The sequence below is a fragment of the Piliocolobus tephrosceles genome, chromosome 11 (genome assembly GCF_002776525.5).
Source record: "Piliocolobus tephrosceles isolate RC106 chromosome 11, ASM277652v3, whole genome shotgun sequence".
In the NCBI taxonomy this organism is placed as follows: Eukaryota; Metazoa; Chordata; class Mammalia; order Primates; family Cercopithecidae; genus Piliocolobus; species Piliocolobus tephrosceles.
In genome coordinates this window covers 123,789,671-123,809,266 of record NC_045444.1, presented here as the reverse complement: position 1 = coordinate 123,809,266, position 19,596 = coordinate 123,789,671, and the positions used below count along the sequence as shown (strand labels likewise).

Below are 19,596 nucleotides of genomic sequence, written 5' to 3'. Positions count from 1 at the left end.
AGGTCTCTATCCTGGCCACACCGGGGAGGTCTCTATCCTGGCCACACTGGGGAGGTCTCTATCCTGGCCACACTGGGGAGGTTTCTATCCTGGTCACACCAGAGATGTCTCTATCCTGGCCGCCCTGGTCCTCCACTGTCCCCTGCAGCCACAGGTCCCTGGACGGACTTGGCTGAGTCAGCTCTTCCTCTTTTCTCAGAATAACTGTAGAATGTGCCAAGAAAGCCTCTTTCTGATACAAGGAAGAACTGTCTGGACTGTCTAGAGCTCTAGAACTGGATATCCTTTGCCCAGTGATCCCAGTTTCCCAGGGTATAAGACTCAGAGAGGAATGCTTTCTGGGGTCCCCCAGCTGCCGCATGACACAGGACACTTGCAGCCGAGACTCTACCCTCCCTGCAGCTTCCCTGAGCCTGGGGACCGCGCAGCCTGTCTGTGAGTAATGAAGTTGCTCTGCCCGACTTGTGCGTATTCCATGTTTCAGAACTAGATCTGCGAACGCAGGCGGTGGCGTGAATGTTGCGGCACCGGGTCTGCTCCGAGTCCCTGCCAGGGCTCAGCACACCTGCCGCTTCCAAGTCCTCCTGGGACACAGAAACTGCAGGGCCCAAGCCAGTCACTCCCTGATCTGAGTGAAAGGACACTTCCTTGCATCAGGGCCTTGCTTGCTGTTACATCAAAGGAGTTCTATGCCTCAGGAACTGTGGGGCCAGTGGGTGAAGCGGCCATAAGTAGTCTTCATGCAGGCCTTCTCAGGGCCTTTCATGCCCGGCTATGCTCGGGGCAAGGGTGCTTCTTTCAGAGACTAGGCGGGCCCTCAAGGAAGTTGGTGCAGGAGAAACTTCCACCCAGGGTTGAGGAAGCTTCCAGATGACACTACAGTAAAAAGTCAGCTGAGGGCACCGACTCCGGAGAGATGCTGAATTCAGAAACCGCGCACTTCTGCCCCGTGGACACTAGCCCAATTTTAGAACCCAGACCCCTACGATTCCCCATATTGCCATGCTAAGAAAGGCTCTTTTTGAAATTCTGGTGCTCGTTTTCGGCAGATCATTTCTGTGGGTGCAGAAGCAAAGTGACAGGAGGTTGGAGGAGCCCCCACCTATCATGCACGCGAAGGTTTGGCCCTGTGAGAACAGCCACGGGACAGATTTCCTGCTGAATGAGAGCTCAGAAAAGCCCGGGGCCCACTGCACACTTCTCCTTGTTGCCCACTCCTGAGCCAGTGCTGGTCTAGGGACTGCCACAGTGTAGGCCAGGGCCTTGGGAGAGAATCTGCAGCCCTGTGGCTGAAGAGTTGGGTGATGCTCCATCTCAGGTCGTCCCGTGCACCGAAGGGCCCGGGCGCTGGAGAAGCCCTGGACCGGGCAGAGCAGCCTGTGTGTGCCCCGCCCACCTCGCCTGCCCCTTGAGAACCCCAGCCGTGCACCATTTGCCTCCCTGCTGCTTCCAGACCTTTCCTGACAAGGCTTTGGCTCAGCCTCCCTCCTGACAGCCCACAGGCCCAAAGGGAAACTCTACAGAGCCGTTCCCTTCCCCAGCTCTCCCAGGAGGAGGGAGGAGGGGCTCTGTACCAGGCATCACCATGCCCAAGGAGCTGGACCTACACTCATCCAGGCACCAGAAGATGTGCCTGAGACCAGCCTTGGTGAAACTGCGGTTCCCGTCTCCATTCAGAGCAGCCCCACTTCCCCTTCTCTGGGTTTTGTGCCTCAAGAGTCATCAGTTACAGAACAGCCCCCATCCTGTGATTACATTGCTGGAGTCAAGGCTCTATCAGAGACATTAATAGCCTGTGTCTTTCATTGCCTTAAAGAATCTAGTGGCCATAATGTTCTCAGAAGAAACAAGATTGCCTTTCCCCCAGCAACATGAACTTGCTCAAATTGAAATCAGCTAACTCAACAGAATCATCATTTAAACGCAGCACGCGGAACTCAGAGCACTTAAATCTTGTGATGAATTATTTCATAAGTTAATGTCTACAATGTGAGTGAGTTTATTAATTTAACAGGTGTTAAGTATTATGAGTGGAGTTTCTTGATGCCTATATAAAACCTGCCAAGGGGCTGGGCATGGTGGCTCACACCTGTAATCCCAATGCTTTGGGAGGCCAAGGCGGGCAGATAACTTGAGGTCAAGAGTTTGAGACCAGACTGGTCAGCCTGGTGAAACCCCATCTCTACTAAAAATACAAAATTATTCAGGCGTGGTGGCGGGTGCCTGTGATCCCAGCTACTCAGGAAGCTGAGGTGGGAGAATTGCTTGAACCCAGGAGGTGGAGGTTGCAGTGAGCCGAGATCGCTCCACTGCACTCCAGCCTGGGCAACAGAGCAAGGCTCTATCTGAAAAAAATAATAATAATACAGCCTGCTAAGGGTTTCACATAGCTGACAGATTATTTCCTCCTCTTGTAAAATATATCATACTTGATCGAGTATAAAATATATATTTTCATGAAAAGGAATGAAGCACCCATATGTGCTACAGCATGGATGGACCTCAGAAGCATTATGCTCGGTGAAAGGAGCTCGTGACAAAAGGCCAGATGTCCTTCTGTGAGTCCATTTACATGAAATGTCCAGAATAGACAAATCCACTGAGACAGAAGGAAGACTGGTGGTTGTCAGAGGCCGGGGACAAGCGAGACTGGGGAATAACTGCTTCATGGGTATGGGTTTTTTTCGGGGGTGAAGTTCTTTTGGAATTAGAGAGAGGTGGTGGTTACACAACACTGTAAATGTACTGTCACTGAATTGTACACGTTAAAAGTAAATTTTTTGGTCAGGCACGGTGGCTCACGCCTGTAATGTCAGCACTTTGGGAGGCTGAGGTGGGGGGATCACCTGAGGTCTGGAGTTTGAGACCAGCCTGGACAACAAGGTGAAACCCCATCTCTACTAAAAATGCAAAAATTAGCCAGGTATGGTAGTGCACAGCTGTATTCCTAGCTACTCAGGAGGCTGAGGAGGGAGAATCACTTGAACCTGGGAGTCGGAGGTTGCAGTGAGCTGAGATTGCACTATTGCACTCCAACCTGGGCCACAGAGGGAGACTCCATCTTAAAAATAAATAAATAAATAAATAAATAAATAAATAAATAAATAAATAGTAAATTTTTTGAAAGACATAAGATTATTTATTTTCCCCTAAATTCCATAAAATATTCCTTTTTTTCAAATTTTTAAATTATAAAATAGATATAAAATTTTACCCTTTTATCCATTTTCAAGGTATTAAGTACATTCACATTGTTGTACGACTGTCGCCACTGTCCATCTCCAGAACTCCTTTCATCATGCAAAGCAGAGACTCTGCCCATTCAACACTAATTCCCCATCCCCCTGACCCCAGGCCCTGTTGACTACTATTCTGGTTTCTGTCTCTATGAATTTGACTGAGAACCTCAGATGAAGTGGAACCATATGGTATCTGTCCAGAGTGACTGGTTTATTTCACTTAGCACAGTGTTCTCAAGGTTCATCCATGGTCTAGCATGTGTCAGCATTTCCTCCCTTTTTAGGGGTGAATAATACCCAGTGCTGCGTACATGCTGCATTTTTTTATCCATTCACTTGTCAATGGACAGAAGCTCGGGTTGCTTCCATCTTTTGGTTATTACAAATAATAATATGGATACAGGGATGCAAATATCTTTTTCAGTCCCTATTTTCAATTTTTGGGGGTGTATACCAAGAAGTGGAATTGCTGGATCATAGCGAAACTCTATTTTTAATTTTTGGGGAATGGCCATACTAAGATGGTTAATTTTCTATTAGGTGAATTCACTTCCATAAAAAATACTGTGATGACGTATCTCCATTAAGTAGGCTTGTGCAATTTCATAGTTTGAAAGTATTAAGAGCTGCGATTTCTCTAAAGTGACTTGGTGTGGAAGTAAAAAGACTCCACCCAAAGAAATGACAAGACAGAAGTCTTTCCAGCCACTGTTACCTGACTCTCAGAGGACGCCCGGCCTCTCCGCTTGGAATGATGGGAGGCCATCACGTGAGCCCGGATGCTTTCCTCATCAGAGGTGTCCACATCGGCCAAGTACTGCAGGGGCAGCTGCTCATTCCTGATGACATTTGACCCTTCGGAGCAAGAGTGAGTTTGAATTACTTAGAGTGAAAAGCTGAAAGCCGATGGACATGTTTAGTCCAATGAAGAAAAATGAGAGCTCAAAGAAAATGAAGACGTAATGATGTTCATGTTACGGGGCTGAGGTTCTAAAGTCACAGTAAGAATGGGGCAGATTCCACGGCCACAAAGATCTTCGGGAAAAAAGACGCCCTTGCTTGGCAGTGCGGGTGGGGATAAGAGTGGACATACTTTGCATGTTTGAAAAGCAAATGTAACATGATTCTCAATTTCAAATTGCAAATAACACCAGATTCCACGATGAGATCATAACTGTGTTGTTTCAAGTCACATTTTAGGTTTGTGATAATTTGCTATGTAGTCAAGCAGGTTCAGCGACCTCATTTAATCCCCATGACAATGGGATGAGTTAGACATTATTAACCCCTTTTGTACAATGAGGAAACTGACGTGCACGAAGGTTAAGCAATTTGCTCTAACAGCACAGCATATCTCATTGAATCTCAGACTTTGCAGATTGGATGTTGCACAATTGAGAGACAGTGCTGTCAGTGAGACTCAAGCACACCCCTTTGTTACCACATTCACTAAGACTTTCTTCCTGCATTCACTGTAAGACATTCCCCATTTGAGAGGCTGATATATAAAAAGAATGTGTGTGAGAACCAGTGAAACAGACTGGCAGACTGAGGCTCCAAACTCAGAACTGCCTAACTCCGAGGCAGTTCTCCCAGCACGATGCAGTCTCTCCTGGCCTATCCCCCAGACTGCCTCCTGTCCACGTACTCAGAGGACTTGAGATCACAGAGGAAATAAAACTGCTGTCCAGGTCTGCATCCTGTGGCTTGGCCAAAGTAGATTCATTTATTCATTGTTTTGGGGGAATGTAGAACCCTGCCTTCCTCCCAAAGCCTCCAAGGTCCCCGTCAGCATGAGGGCCATGAGATTATGGTCCCTTCAATACAATGCAGAGGGAAGCTGGAGAGTAGACAGCCTTCCCGCACGCAGCCACTCACTGTGGCTGGGGGAAGCTGGCTGCTGCTGTGATCTTACTTGCTCCTGCTCTGATGGGACATCTGAACTCCTGGACCTATGGTACATACACCCTCGGGCTACCAGAAAAGACAGAGATTTGGGGATTTCATTTCAAAGCAAAACTGACAAAGTTAAGCCGAGTAGATTTAGGTTCTCAGCGCTTGAAGATCTCCTGAGCAACAGCCTTGAGCCGACTGTGGGCCAGTGGTGGCGATGCCCAGATGCCCATCCTGCCCAGACCAGGATGGTTGGCCGGTTGGCCAGTGGTTCTAGTCATTTCAGGGAGGCCTGCATGTCCCACCCCCAGCCAGCAGCAGGTAGCTGTGGGCTGGCCACCTCCTGTGCTGGAAGTTCTGAGAGTTACAGGGAAGCACATATCCCAGGGAGGGCAGGTGTCCACGGCGTTTGCTGGGACTGCATGTCCTGGACAATCATGCCAAAGGAAGGGGCCATTCAAATCAGCCCGTGTGAAGGCATAGGTCAGGGTGTTGGGGTTGTTTCTCAGTGACCCGCTCCCCCATGCCAAGCCCATCAGGAAGACCCTGGCCAAGGGCACCTACTGAGTGCAGCAGCGGCCCCCAGGGCCATACTGTGGGAGCCTCCAGGCGGGCAGAGCTCAGGGAGGGCGCCATGTCCAGAAGGCGAGATGCTCATCGGCTCCTCTTCTGGATGGCGCTGGCACCCAGAGGCCCCAGTGTCATTCTCGTCCAGGCCCTCAGCCTTCTGGGGGGCTGCCTTCTCCGAGCAGGACTCATCTGTGAGGGACTAAGCACATGGGGCTGTCAGCCTTCTCTGCAGGGTTTACTAGGAGGGGCCGCTGCCTGGAATGTGGGTCTTTCAATCCAAGTTCTGAGGTTTTCCAGGCACTTGACTGACCCAGCACTAGACGCCCATCCATGCTGGCCCCTGCTACTCGGTTCTCTTTAATTTCGAAGACTGTGCTAAAGCATATATTGCCTGTTCGTTGCCTACTGACTGCCTATTGCCTGTGTCTGTGCAATGTTGGGGTTCCCAATGACATCCTGGGCCAGGCATGACACAAGGGGACCAAAACTCTCCTGACACAGCCTCAGGGGCTCAGACTCCCCTAGAGACCAAAGTCCTGAGGACGTGGGCAGGGAAGTTCATATTTTTGGGAGAAGGGTACACTGTTACTAACTATGTACACCTTAATCTTTGAAGATCAGAAAGGTGGGTTGGGGCTTCCTGGCAGCTCCTTGGCTGTAATCCAGACATCCCTCCAGCAGAGGGGTCTCTGTGTTATATCGTTGTCCCCAAGGAAAGGAGGTGCTGAGGGCTTCAAGAAGCAATATGCCACAACCCCCTTCCAGTTTGACTGTGAGTGGGGGGTGGAGGCCAGAGGCAATGCACACTTAGGCCAGCCTCCAGTTAGAGCAGGACCTGTGGCCCGGAAACCAATTGGCTGCTGGTTTCCAGGACCCACCCTGCTTCTCCCTCCTCCTGGAGGGGTCTTCAGACTGCCCTGGGTGGACCCAGCCCCGCCCCAACTCTGGCTCAGCACCGCATGTGCCCAGGGGATGCTGGGAATGGAGTTCAACAGTTCACTATGAAGCTGGCCTTGGGCCTGGGCCTGGGCCTGGCTCTGTGCCCATAGTTACCTTTACTGCCTACCTGTGAGTCTCATGCCTTCCAGGTACAGCATCTATGGTGATTAGTAATGAGTGTCAACTTGATTGGATTGAGGGATGCAATATTGATCCTGGGTGTGTCTGGGAGGGTGTTGCCAAAGGAGATTCACATTTGAGTCAGTGGGCTGGGGAAGACAGACCCACCCTTAATCGAGTGGACACCATCAAATCAGCTGCCAGTGAATATAAAGCAGGCAGAAAAACGTGAAGCGAAAAGATGGGCCTAGCCTCCCAGCCTACATCTTTCTTCTGTGCTGGATGTTTCCTGCCCTCGAACTTCGAACTCCAGGCTCTTTAGTTTTGGGACTCCGACTGGGCTCTCCTTGCTCCTCAGCTTTCAGACAGCCTATTGTGGGACCTCGAGATCGTGTAAGTTAATACTTAATAAACTCTCCTTTTCTATTAGTTCTGTCTCTCTAAGAAAACCCTAATACAGCATCCTTGAAATGATCCTGTAGGGCAAAAATAATCAGCTTGACACTAGTCCTAGTAACTGACACCTTACTAGCCCTATTACTAATAATAATCACACTTTGGTTCCCACAACTTAATATTTATATAGAAAAATCTAGCCCCTATGAATGAGGATTTGACCCAATAGCCTCTGCCTGCCTCCCGTTTTCCATAAAATTCTTCCTAGTAGCCATCACATTCCTCCTGTTCGACTTAGGGATCGCTTTACTACTACTGTTGCCATGAGCCCTTCAAACAAGCCACCTGACACCAATAACCAGCACAGCCCTTATACTAGTTACCATTTTAATCCTAGGCCAAACCATATTACTTACCCGAGGCTTTCAAACACTGCTCCCAGTAGTAGTTTCTTGATGACGTCTAGCAAATCTTACTAATCTTGCCTTACCCCCTGTCAGTAAGCTAGTAGGAGAACACTTTGTGACTATGGCCTCATTCTCCTGATCAAATATCACCATTATGCTTATAGGACTTAATATACTAATTACAGCCCTTTACTCCCTATATATGCTAATCATGACACAACGAGGGACACTTGTCTATTAACAGTATTAAACCTTCCTTTACACGAGAAAATACATGAATACTTATACATCTTGTGCCCATCTTCCTATTATCCTTAAACCCTAAAATTATTATGGGGTTTGCATGCTGTAGCTATAGTTTAACCGAAACATTAGATTGTGGATCTAACAATTGAAGCCTGCTACTTCTTACCTACCAAGAAAGTATGCAAGAACTGCTAACTCATGCCCCTATGTCTAACAACATGGTTTTGTCAGCTTTTAAAGGATTAGGTCATCCGTTGGTCTTAGGAACCAAAAACATTGGTGCAACTCCAAATAAAAATAACAAACATGAATTCTTTCCCTGCTATAACAGCCCTAATCCCCTTAATCTTACCAATTACTGTTACCTTAGCCAACCCCTGCAAAAAAGGTTCATACCCAAATTACATAAAACCATCTATCGCATGTGCCTTCATCGTTAGAGTCATCCCTACAACGACGTTTATATACACAGACCAAGAAGCTGTTATTTCACACTGACAATCCAGACTCTCAAACCCTCGCTAAGCTTCAAACTAGACCACTTCTCCACAGTATTTATCCCAGCAGCACTCTTCATTATCTGATCTATTGTAGAATTCTCAATATGATATTTAAACTCAGACCTCAACATTAATCAATTTTTCAAATACTTATTTTCCTCATCACAATATTCATTTTGGTTACCACCAACATCCTCTTCCAGCTCTGTATCAGATAAGAAGGTGTAGGAATCATGTCCTTTTTACTAATCGGCTGATGGTACGGCCGAGCAGATGCTAATACCGCAGCCCTCAAGCAGTCCAGTACAACTGCACTGGCGATATTGGCTTTATTTTAGCTATAGCATGGTTCCCCCTGTCCTCCAACACAGGAGAATTTCAACACATATTTGGTCTAGACCCCACCCCCAACCCCTTCCATGAATTAGCATTCTCTTAGCAGCAGCAGCAGCAAAGTTAGCCCAACTGGGCCTCCCATCCGCCATCCCTGACTCCCATCCGCCGTAGAAGGCCCAAGCCCACTCTCAGCCCTACTCCACTCCAGCACTGTGGTTGTAGCAGGAGTTTCCCTGCTCATCCGCTTCTACCCTTTAATAGAAAATAACCTATCAATCCAAACCTTTACCTTATGTCTGGGGGCTGTTACTACCGTATTCACAGCAATCTGTGCTCTAACACAAAATGACATTAAAAAAATTGTGGCATTCTCCACCTCAAGTCAGCCAGGCCTTGTAATAGTCACAGCTGGCATTAATCAGCCACACCTAGCATTCCTTCACATCTGCACCCATGCCTTTTTTAGAGCTATATTATTTTAGGTTCAGGGTCCATCATCCACAACCTCAATGATGGATGAATAAGACATCCGCAAAATAGGAGGGCTATTCAAGACTCTACCCCTCACCTCCTCCTCCCTTGTTACTGGCAGCCTTGCACTGACAGGTATGCCTTTCCTCACAGGCTTTTACTCCAAAGACCTCATCACTGAAACCACAAGCACGTCATACCCAATGCCTGAGCCCTTTCTATTATCTTATTGCCACCTCCTTAACAGCTGTCTATAGTATCTTGACTATTTTCTTCACTCTAATAGGACAACCTTGCTTCACAACTCTGGTTACTATTAATGAAAATAACCCCTTCCTAATTAACTCAGTTAAGCGCCTAACAATTGGCAGCATCCTTGCCAGATTCCTCATCACCAACAGTATTATTCCTGCTTCATTCCCCTAAACAACCATACCACTCCACCTGCAGCTCACAGCCCTAGGTGTAAACACCTTAGGCTTCTTGCTAGCAATGGAGCTTAATCTCATAACTAATAACCTTAAACTAAAACATCCATTACAGATACTTAACTTCTCCAACATACTAGGATTTTATTCAGCCACAATTCACTGTACAACCCCCAACTCAAGCCTATTCACAAGCCAAAATCTGGCTTCACTTCTTGACCTAATTTAACTATACCAAAGACCTTTACACAAACCCAAATTTCAGCCTCCGTTACTGTATCTACTCAGAAAGGCCTAATCACTCTACTTTCTCTCCTGTTTTATCCCATCCCTTCTAATCCTACTCCTTTTTTTTTTCTTTTGAGACGGAGTCTCGCTCTGTCGCCCAGGCTGGAGTGCAGTGGCCGGATCTCAGCTCACTGCAAGCTCCGCCTCCCGGGTGTACACCATTCTCCTGCCTCAGCCTCCTGAGTAGCTGGGACTACAGGTGCCCGCCACCTTGCCCGGCTAGTTTTTTGTATTTTTTAGTAGAGACGGGGTTTCACTGGGTTAGCCAGGATGGTCTCAATCTCCTGACCTCGTGATCTGCCCGTCTCGGCCTCCCAAAGTGCTGGGATTACAGGCTTGAGCCACCGTGCCCGGCCTCTAATCCTACTCCTAATGATCTAATCTATTATCTTGAGTAATTTCAATTGCAACATAAATACTAACGAATAATGATCAACCAGCAACGACCACTAATGAACATCTTGAAGAGGTTCCAGGGACAAAGGCCACACAGCTAATGAGTAAGGCAGCCACAGGTCCTGTTCACCTGGATGGCCACTACATATGCCTGTGTCTAGGTGTGATCATCAATAGCTGCCGGCATCACAGGACTGTCCTGGTTTGGGCGATAAAGTGTGTTCCCCTCCCAGTAAGATGGAGATGCAGGCATCATGGCAGGCCCTGCCTGACTCCACCTCAGATGCCTTTCTCTGTCCTGCCCTCCCGAGTCTCGGGGGTTCTGCCTTATTTCTGTGCCAAACACTGATCCCTGGGCACCAGCTCATCTGTCCAGCCTCAGGGCCCTGCATCACCTCCTGCTTCTCCAAGCTGCCTGCCCAGTATCTCCAGACATGCTAATCCTGAGTGAGTGTGAGGTCTCTGGATCCTGTCTTCCCACAAGGGTCCCCTGCCCTGTCATGCCTTGGGAGCCAGTGGGACTGTGCGGCCATCAGACACTGCTTCCAGAGTGTTATCCTTCACCTGGGGCCTGAGCACCTGCCACCCAGGTTCCTGGGAGGGGCAGGGGAAAGACACGAGGACTCACTGACCTGTGGGCTGTCCCTGGCCTCAAGGGCTGAGGACAGGTGCAGGGAGTGACCTTGAGGCTGAGTGGAGTCATCTGAGTCTCCCTCGAAGTCGAAGTCATGGATGGAGAGGAGGCGCTTTTTCTTAGCAGGCACAAGACAGGACAAGACTCAAGTCAGGGCTAGCTTGAGGGAGAGGACCAAACACCCCACACCTCCCCAACCCCATACTCAGCCCCCAGGGTGGTGGGGCAGGCTCCTCTTCCAGCACATCCACCTCCTCCACTAGGAACGAACGTGACTGAGCCTGGAGGGGGAGCTGGTGGGATGACTGGTTGGTACCCATGTGCCCATCCCACCCAGACGTGGGATCTGCATCTCCAGAACCTTGGCTGAGCAGAAGGAATACTGAGTTGAATCCCTGCCCTTGCCCAGGGGCCCCCATGGGGGCATGCAAGCTGTTCCAGGGCTGGGAGAGGGGACGGTCCCTGGGGCTTCGGGTAAGGGGGGCGCGATGGCTGAGAGAGGCAGAGGTGGGCAAGCTCCTGAGAGTTCCTTGTTCTTTAGATGCAAGAGCCTGCATTTAGCTCTAAACTCCTATTTCGTTACAATTCTTTTGATTCTTTAAACTGCTCTATCCTGTAGGGAATACTCCAGGCACTGGAGAGCATTCTGGGAACTTCATAAATAGCATGAATCAAATGTTCTCAAATGAAAGAGGATGACATTCCCCTCACAGCAGCCGCAAAGACCTGGTTCATGTTGCATGTCACTGGCCCATTTCTCTCCAAGCGTCTAAGTCTGAACCGCTGCTCACCTACCCAGCCCCTTCTTCCAGCTGCTCCCACTTCCTGCATCCCACCCCAAAACCCAGGGGTTACCTTGTTTGTCTCGCCCACCCAAAATAAGTTAAATAATACTTGAAAACAGAAACACAAGGCTCATGGTTGACCAAAACAAACAAACAAACAAACAAACAAACAAACAAACAAACAAACAACAGAAGGAGAAAAGCTCTCAGAGGAGAGCCTGAGGGGTCCACTTTTCTGAAAGTTGCAAAGGCAGCTGCTTTCAGGACCCCCGAGAGCCCTTCAGGACCCCTGCCTGCCCTACAGGAGCGTGCTGCACTCGCTGTACCTGTGTGCCCCCAGACTCTGGCCACACACTCAGCAGACTTTGCTCACCCCACACATTGCTTTTGAGGTTTCTGATGGTGGAAGCACTGCTCCTGCCTGGTGCCCAAGGATCTCAGAGACTACTGAGGGCTGGGAAAGGGCAGCAGATTCTTGGTGCTTATGCAGTAGGAACTAGTGGAGTTGTGGAGAGGCCATCAAGGTTTTCAGGAAATCAGAACCTGACGTTCCAGCTGCAGGGTGGAATCGAGTTGGCTGAGGAGGGGGTGACTGGAGATGACTTACTTTGTTGCCAAAGGGCTGGGCCTGGGCCTCTGAGTCCTGTTCTCCTTCCTCATCTGTCTGCTCGCTGTCTCCACTTCTCTCTTCAGAGACTGACTCAGGCCCAGCTGCAATAGATACCTGCATGACTCCACCCCAGGACAAACAGTCTGGGAGCAAGCCATCTGTCAGTCCATCCACCCACCCATCCACTAATCCATCCATCTACCTACCCATACCTCCATCCTTCATCCATTCACCCACCCATCCACCCAGCAATGTATACCTCCATCTACCCGTCTACCAATTCATCCATCCCCCTGTCTATTCATCGATCTATTCATCTATTCACCTACCCACCCACCCATTTATCCACTCATCCACCCACTCAATAGGCAGCCCATCCATCCATGCATCCATCCATGCATCAATCAATCCATCCACCCACCCACACACCCACCTATCTATCCTCCACCCATCTATTCATCCACCCATCCACCCACTCAATCAGTGGCCCATCCAACCATGTATTCATCCATCCATCCATCCATCCCTCCCTCTCTCCCTCCCTCCCTCCCTCCCTCCTTCATCCACCCACTCATCATCAATCCATCTAGACATCCATCTACCCCATCAATCAGTGGCTCATCCACTCACCCACTCATCCATCCCTCCCTCCTTCATCCACACACCCACCCATCAATTGATTTATCCATCTATCCACTCAATCAGTGGCCTATCTATCCATCTACCTACTCATCCACCTATCCATCTACCCACTTATCCACCTACCCATCTACCCACTTATCCACCTACCCATCTGCCCATCTACCTACCTATCCATTTATTCATCCATCCATCCACCTACCACACATCCTTCTCTCTTTCATTCATCTACCCATCCATCCAGCTGCCCACCCATCCACCCAGACATCTATCTATCCATCCATTCATCATCTATCCATCAATTCACCCATCCAATTACTTATCCATCCATCCACCCCATCCATCCATCCTCCATCCATCCATCCATTCACTTACTTAGCCATCCATCCATCCATCCATCCATCTGCCCATCTACCCACTCATTTACCTGCCCATCCACCCCTCCACCTGCCTATCCATCCATTCATGTATCCATCCACCCACCACTCATCCCTCCCTCCTTCATCCACCTACCCATCCACCCAGCTGCCTACCCATTCACCCACCAATGCATTCATTCATGCAGACATCTATTTATCCATCCACTCAGACATCTATCCATCTATCCACCCATCCACTTATCTATCTTTCTTTCTTTCTATCTATCTATCTATCTATCTATCTATCTATCTATCTATCTATCCCTATCTATCCATCTATCTATCATCTATCCATCCATCCATCCAGCCAGCCAGCCATCCACCTATCCACTCACCCACCCATCCATCTGTTGACCCACCTACCACCTTATCTGCCCATCCATCCACCTATCTATCCACCCATCCACTTACTTATCCATCCATCCATCCATCCATCCATCCATCCATCCATCCATCCATCCATCCATGCATCCACCCATCTATCCACTCATTCACCTGCCCATCCACCCCTCCACCTACCTATCCATTCATTCATCTATCCATCCACCCACCACTTATCACTTCCTCCTTCATCCATCTACCCATCTACCCAGCTGCCTACCCATCCACCCACCAATGCATTAATCCACTCAGACATCTATTTATCCATCCACTCAGACATCTATCCATCCATCCATCCACTCATCCATCCATCCATCCATCCATCCATCCATCCATCCATCCACCCACCCACTCACCTACCACCTTAGCCTGCCTTCCTTCCTTCCTTCCTTTCTTCCATCCATCCTACCATCCATCTGTCCATCCATCCATCCATCCATCCATCCATCCATCCATCCATCCTATCATCCATCCATCCATCCATCCACCTGCCCATCCACCCATCCATCCATACACTCACATACCACCTTAGCCACCCGCCCTTCCTTCTTTCCTTCCTTCCTTCCTTCCTTCCTTCCTTCCTACCATCCATCCACTTACCTACCACCTTAGCCAACTTCCTTCCTTCCTTCCTTCCTTCCTTCCTTCCTTCCTTCCTTCCTTCCTTCCTTTCTTCCTTCCATCCTACCATCCATCCATCCATCCATCCATCCATCCATCCATCCATCCAATCATCCATCCATCCATCCATCCTATCATCCATCCATCCATCCATCCATCCTATCATCCATCCTATCATCCATCCATCCATCCATCCATCCATCCATCCATCCATCTCTCCCTCTCCCACAATCCATCCACTCACTGAGAAACATTCAGGGAAGGCTCTCTGCTGGCCTTTCATAGACCTATCGAAACATCACTTAGAACTGGTCTGAATTACAGTGTAAAAATCACTACTCTGCATCAATGTTACCAATCAGTTGCCAATGTTACCAATCAACGTTACCAACAGGTCTGACCATGTCTGCAGGATTGTGCTTATTGGGCAGTAGGAAGACCCTGGAGCTGTGGAGTGTGAATGAGGCCTAGAGCTAAGTCATGTTCTCCCAAACACATGGCTTCACCTGCAGGCTCATAGCATTTGCTGGTCAGCAGGCCTGACCTCATCACTGCAGGGAGGGAGGTGAGGCTCAGCCCTCATGCCCCCTCTCCTTTCTCTGCCCAGCAGGGCTCCTTCCCCACACTGAGCTCCTGGGCCTGGTCTCCCTAGACCCACTGTCTCTCCCTGCTTTCTCCTACACACCTTGGCTTGGCCTGTGCTGTGACTGTGGCAAGTGATTCAGGAAAGAGACCCCAGGGATTAGAGCTAGCAGGCCCTGTGGACCATCCACCTTTCTACTCCAGGGGCTGCTGAGGGCACAGCTGGCACTGTAGAGGTCAGATCCTCTGGGCCCAGCCAGGCCTTGCTGCCCCTGGACACCCTTGCCCTGGGGCCTGCACCTTGCTGTCTGCGCCTCAGGGGTCATAGGTGTGAACAAGCAGGCATTGGTGCATTGGAGTATGCACTGTCAACTGCAAAGGGGAGCAGGACTATGGGTGCAGGGCCTGGGGTGGCCTCAGAGCCACCTTCACTCTCTGCTCTGTGACGTGGAAGCTGGCCCTGCACACTGCACCTCTGGCTTGTCTGCTGCTTTGTGAGGGCTCGGCCCGCAGTGAGTGGGAGTGGGAAAAGGAAGGAGAAGGAATGTTCCCCTTCCTGTGGTTTCCAGCCCCACTCCCTTGACCCTGACAGCTGGTCCAGCTTCATCACGGCCCCTGAGACAAGGGCACTAGCTGGTGGCACCCTCACCTTGGAGGGCTGTGTTCCATCCCTGGGTGGCCTCCTTGGAGCTGCCTGTTTCTATTACTCCCAGCCTCTGCCCTTTGCTCACACCCCTGGTGGTTGTGGGGGATGCAGGCACCCTTGCAGTTATGACCTCTGATACCTCAGTATCTCCTTTTCCCATTCTCCGTTAACAGCATTTGATCCAGTTCCTTATATGAAATGACCGTGTGGTTTCTGTTTTAGACATTTCCCTGACTGGCCCACCTGTGATCCCCGCAGCTCCTATCTTCATCTCTCGGGCCTGGGGCCCCTTTGCGGGAAGCTCCTCCCTTGTGCCTTTCGGTTTCAGAGGCACAAATGTCCCTATTTGATGGACTGGCTATGCTGACATTCCCCCCCAAGTGGGGACTGTCCCCAAGTGTGGAAGAGGGCCTGGCTCTTCCACCGCCCTACCCTCAGGACAGCCCAGGACCTGGCACCTGGCGAGCATTCAGTGGATGTACTGAATCAATCACCGATGCATCTTCCAAAGCCTCCCGTGAGATGGAGACCTCACTGTGCACCTCCCTTCATCCACCCCCGAACACCTCCTCCGTGATGTCCACACCAGCTTACAATTCTACCATCACTGGGCCTTGGGTGGCTCTGGGTTCTCAGGCTCTGTCCTGAGCCAGCAGTGATCTTTTATATGGGTTGGAAAATTCCGTCTAATTGTCCAGCTTTCCATTTATAATACAGAGATAGAAGCAGTCAACCAACTGGCAAAAACTGAAATCTGAACGAAGGACTTTATAATAAACAGCTGAGATCAGGTGTCAAGCACATGCTGTCACTGCCTGTCCTGCCTGAAGCTGCCACTGCCATTCACCGCTTTGCTGCCTATTTGGGAGTGTCTGGGAAGATGCTGGGGTGAGTCAAGGGGACCAGCAGCTTGCCTGGGCTCAGAGGGCCTCAATTTCCCCAGTGGAAGGAGAGATGGGAGAGGCAGCCTGGTGTATTCTTTCACTGGAATCTTTCTCTTAAAGATAAAAGCTATCAAGGGTTTTAAAGGGGCCCGCAGGTGCCCGTGTCTGAGCTCTGGCAGGTCTATTTTTATACACTCAGCGGATGCCTGCCTGGCTGGCAGTGCTTCTGGGGCTCAGAAAACAGCGCCCCAAAATGAGGGCCTTAGCAGCAGCCTCAGAAGCAAAGTTTCTCTCTGATCTTCTCCTGCCCTCTTGTCTCCCAGGCCCATTCTCCCCCAAGGCCAGTAGAGAAACTAGAATCCCTCTTCCACAAGGCAAGACATAGAAACCGGTATCCCTTTCTCCCAAAGTCAGCCAAAAAACATGCAAATACCACTCTGACTTTCTCTCTACTTTCTATGTAAAATCTAGCCATAAAGAAATTATCTGGCTGGGCATGTGTGGCTCATGCTTGTAATCCCAGCACTTTGGGAGGCTGAAGTGGGAGGACTGCTTGAGCCCAGGAGTTCAAAACCAGCCTGGGCAATATAGTGAGACCCCATCTCTAAAAAAAAAAAGAAACTATCTGACCTTCCTTGTTTGACTTTAGGTCATAAGACCCTCACCCCAGAGAGGGTCCTGCCCCATTCCTGGAGGAAAAAGGTCAAGAAGAATGTAGACAAACAGGCCTTGCTGGGTTCCCTACTCAGCCCATCAGCAGTAGTCTGGCCTTGTATAATCCCTTCCCACACGCTGTCCGTCCTTTCTTGAACCTAAGCCTAAAAATGGACAATTTCCCTGCATCTGTGGGTCTGCATTCTGAAGGCTCCCATGTATACACGGTGAACACATTTCTATGTTTTTTGTCCAATGAATCTGCCTTTTACAAGATGACTTTTCAGTGAACTTTCAGAAGGTCAAGGTTTTTGGCTCCAAACATGCCCAGATGACAGTGCCAGAGAGCAGACCTGGTTTTATTTTTGTTCTCTCTGGACAAGTGAGTGCCTTGAGGAGACGCATCCCAAACCACCAGGCAGAGGCCCCAAGACGTGAACTCCCCCTGCACTCAGGGATGCGGAAATGGGCTTTCCGGGGCCTGGGGACCCACCGGTCAGGGTGATGTCCCCAGTCCCCACGATGAACGTGAAGAGTAAGTATCCCGGCGTCTCAGGGGTCCCTTTAGTGTTGATCCCCTTTTGTCACTCTGCACTTGGGCCAGGGGCTTGGGCGACGTTATCCTACCTATCTGATCAAGTCATGCTACAAAAAAAAAAAATCCAACAGATTTTCCATGTTCCTGACACAGAACAGAGATTTTCTGAACACTCTTGATAGGGAGGAGAAAACAAAAATAAAACCACATGAGTATAAAGAACTTAGTGTTGACGTCAGGCGAGGCCTGCAATGTCAGGCAAAGCCATCACCGAGGGAAACGGAAAGGCACTGGGAGGGAAGGCAGGGGGTGGGGGAACTGCGTGCTCAGCGACCAGTCCAGGGCTTTTCCCTTCCTCTCCTGGCCATCAGCCATCGAGGCTGCCTCCTGCAGAGCCTGCCAGGTCTCCTATGGAAGGCCTTGGTGAAACACCCAGCACTCTGAAGGTTCACTCAATGAAGACCCCCAGCGGCCCACTTACTAGCTGGACAAGGTCTGCATTAGGCCCTGGCTGGGCCAGGTTTCAAAACATTAACCTTAAGCTTTTTTACCCTACTTTTTTTTTTTTTTTTTTTAAAGGCACAGCTTTCCCAGTTTTTGTGTTCCTTGCTTGCGCCCTGTTTTAATGTTGTAGTTACAGGCGCCCAGCAGGGAGGAACGCAGCCCCTGTGGGCGCTTGGGGGAGCTGCTGGGAATCCCAGTTCAAGGAACAGCTGTTTTCTGTTTTCTGCTGCCCCACAGCGCCACCTCCTGGCTCTTGGTGGTGATGATTTTGAAGTCGGCAGGTTCTAGCCGGCCGTGTGAAGTCCAGCAGCTCTGGGCTGAGCTGTTGAAACAGTGCATTCTGCATTCTTTGAAATAATACAGCTTCCTGAGCCCACCCCAGTCCCTAAAGACTGCCTCTGGGGTTGACATTCTCAGATGCTTGACAGCATGGCTTTTCCCAGTGTTACGTGTCGTTTCTATCCCTACGCCTGGTAGGGGTGGACTGGAGGCTGGACCAAGCTCCATCAGCTGCAGGAGGACCCTTCGGTGGGCTCCAGGCTGGCCGTGTGCATGTGGGAGGTAGGATTTGCTGCTGGGCTTCATGATCACTGTGAAGAAGCAGCCCAGGAATAGGGTGACAGCCTGTCCCCATGTCATCGGCCATTCCTAGTCACATCTGTTGTTGCAGCATGTTATCAGTAGAGCCTCCTTTTACTCTTAAAAATGCCCTGGTTTGGGTGATTTATCACACCTGCCCCCACCCTGACCCCCACCACTCAAGAAGTGCAGCCACCCTGTGCTGCTCAGTGTGCTGCTCCAGGGGTGCCTCTCCGCGGCCTCTGTCCTAAATTAAACGATTTGCTAAGATGCCTTGAAATGCCTGCAGCAGGCCCAGCAAGAGCTTGAATGCTCAAAGGGTGTCTATGCCACCTTCTGCCTCTCCAATCAAACTTGGGGCTTTAAGGGACAGGCATGAATAAGGTGTCTCTCCAGAAAGAAGGCCTGGGGGAGATGCCTGGGCTGGGGCATGGCAAGGACGCCCCAATCCAGAAGCACAGCCCCTGCCCTGGATGTGCCCCGCTGCTGGAGCCAGGCAGCTGCCTCGTGACCCTGGAGAAACTCACCTTGCAGATGGAGTCATCCAGGACACTGAGACCCCGGACACCTGGCTTGGTGGGGGTGTGCCCCCAAATGCTTGACCAGGCTTAGTGACAAGAGCCTTGGACTCAGGTAACAGGGACAAGGTGAACTTTCTCAAAAACACTGTTGGTTTAGCTCCCTTCAAACTCAAACGCAGAAGACCCTCTGGCATCCTCCCACCTTCCCCGTGAAAAGATCTCTTCCAAATGCCTTATGGGGGATATTACAGGCAAAGAGATTGTTTAGTTTAAGACTACTGCCTGGATTTCAAAGTCATCATGAAATAAATACTTGGATTCAAAAGACGAAAACAACTGAATTGTAACAGATTTCTCTAAATCCTGATAA

General features: G+C 49.9%; 1 protein-coding gene across 4 annotated transcripts in view; it reads right to left on the bottom strand.

Moving 5' to 3' along the window:
* MLPH (melanophilin) overlaps window positions 1–19,596 on the bottom strand; it is a 65,805-nt gene that overhangs the window by 20,188 nt on the left and 26,021 nt on the right. For 2 of the 4 annotated variants that reach the window (XM_023228739.3, XM_023228740.3), the window contains exons 5-8: window positions 12,256–12,359; window positions 10,862–10,981; window positions 5,697–5,901; window positions 3,955–4,094 (exon numbers count right to left, since the gene is read on the bottom strand). In XM_023228739.3, coding sequence (XP_023084507.1) covers window positions 3,955–4,094; window positions 5,697–5,901; window positions 10,862–10,981; window positions 12,256–12,359 — 569 coding nt within the window. The remainder of the gene's footprint in view (window positions 1–3,954; window positions 4,095–5,696; window positions 5,902–10,861; window positions 10,982–12,255; window positions 12,360–19,596) is intronic. The other 2 variants (XM_023228741.3, XM_023228742.2) reach the window with 2 other exon arrangements.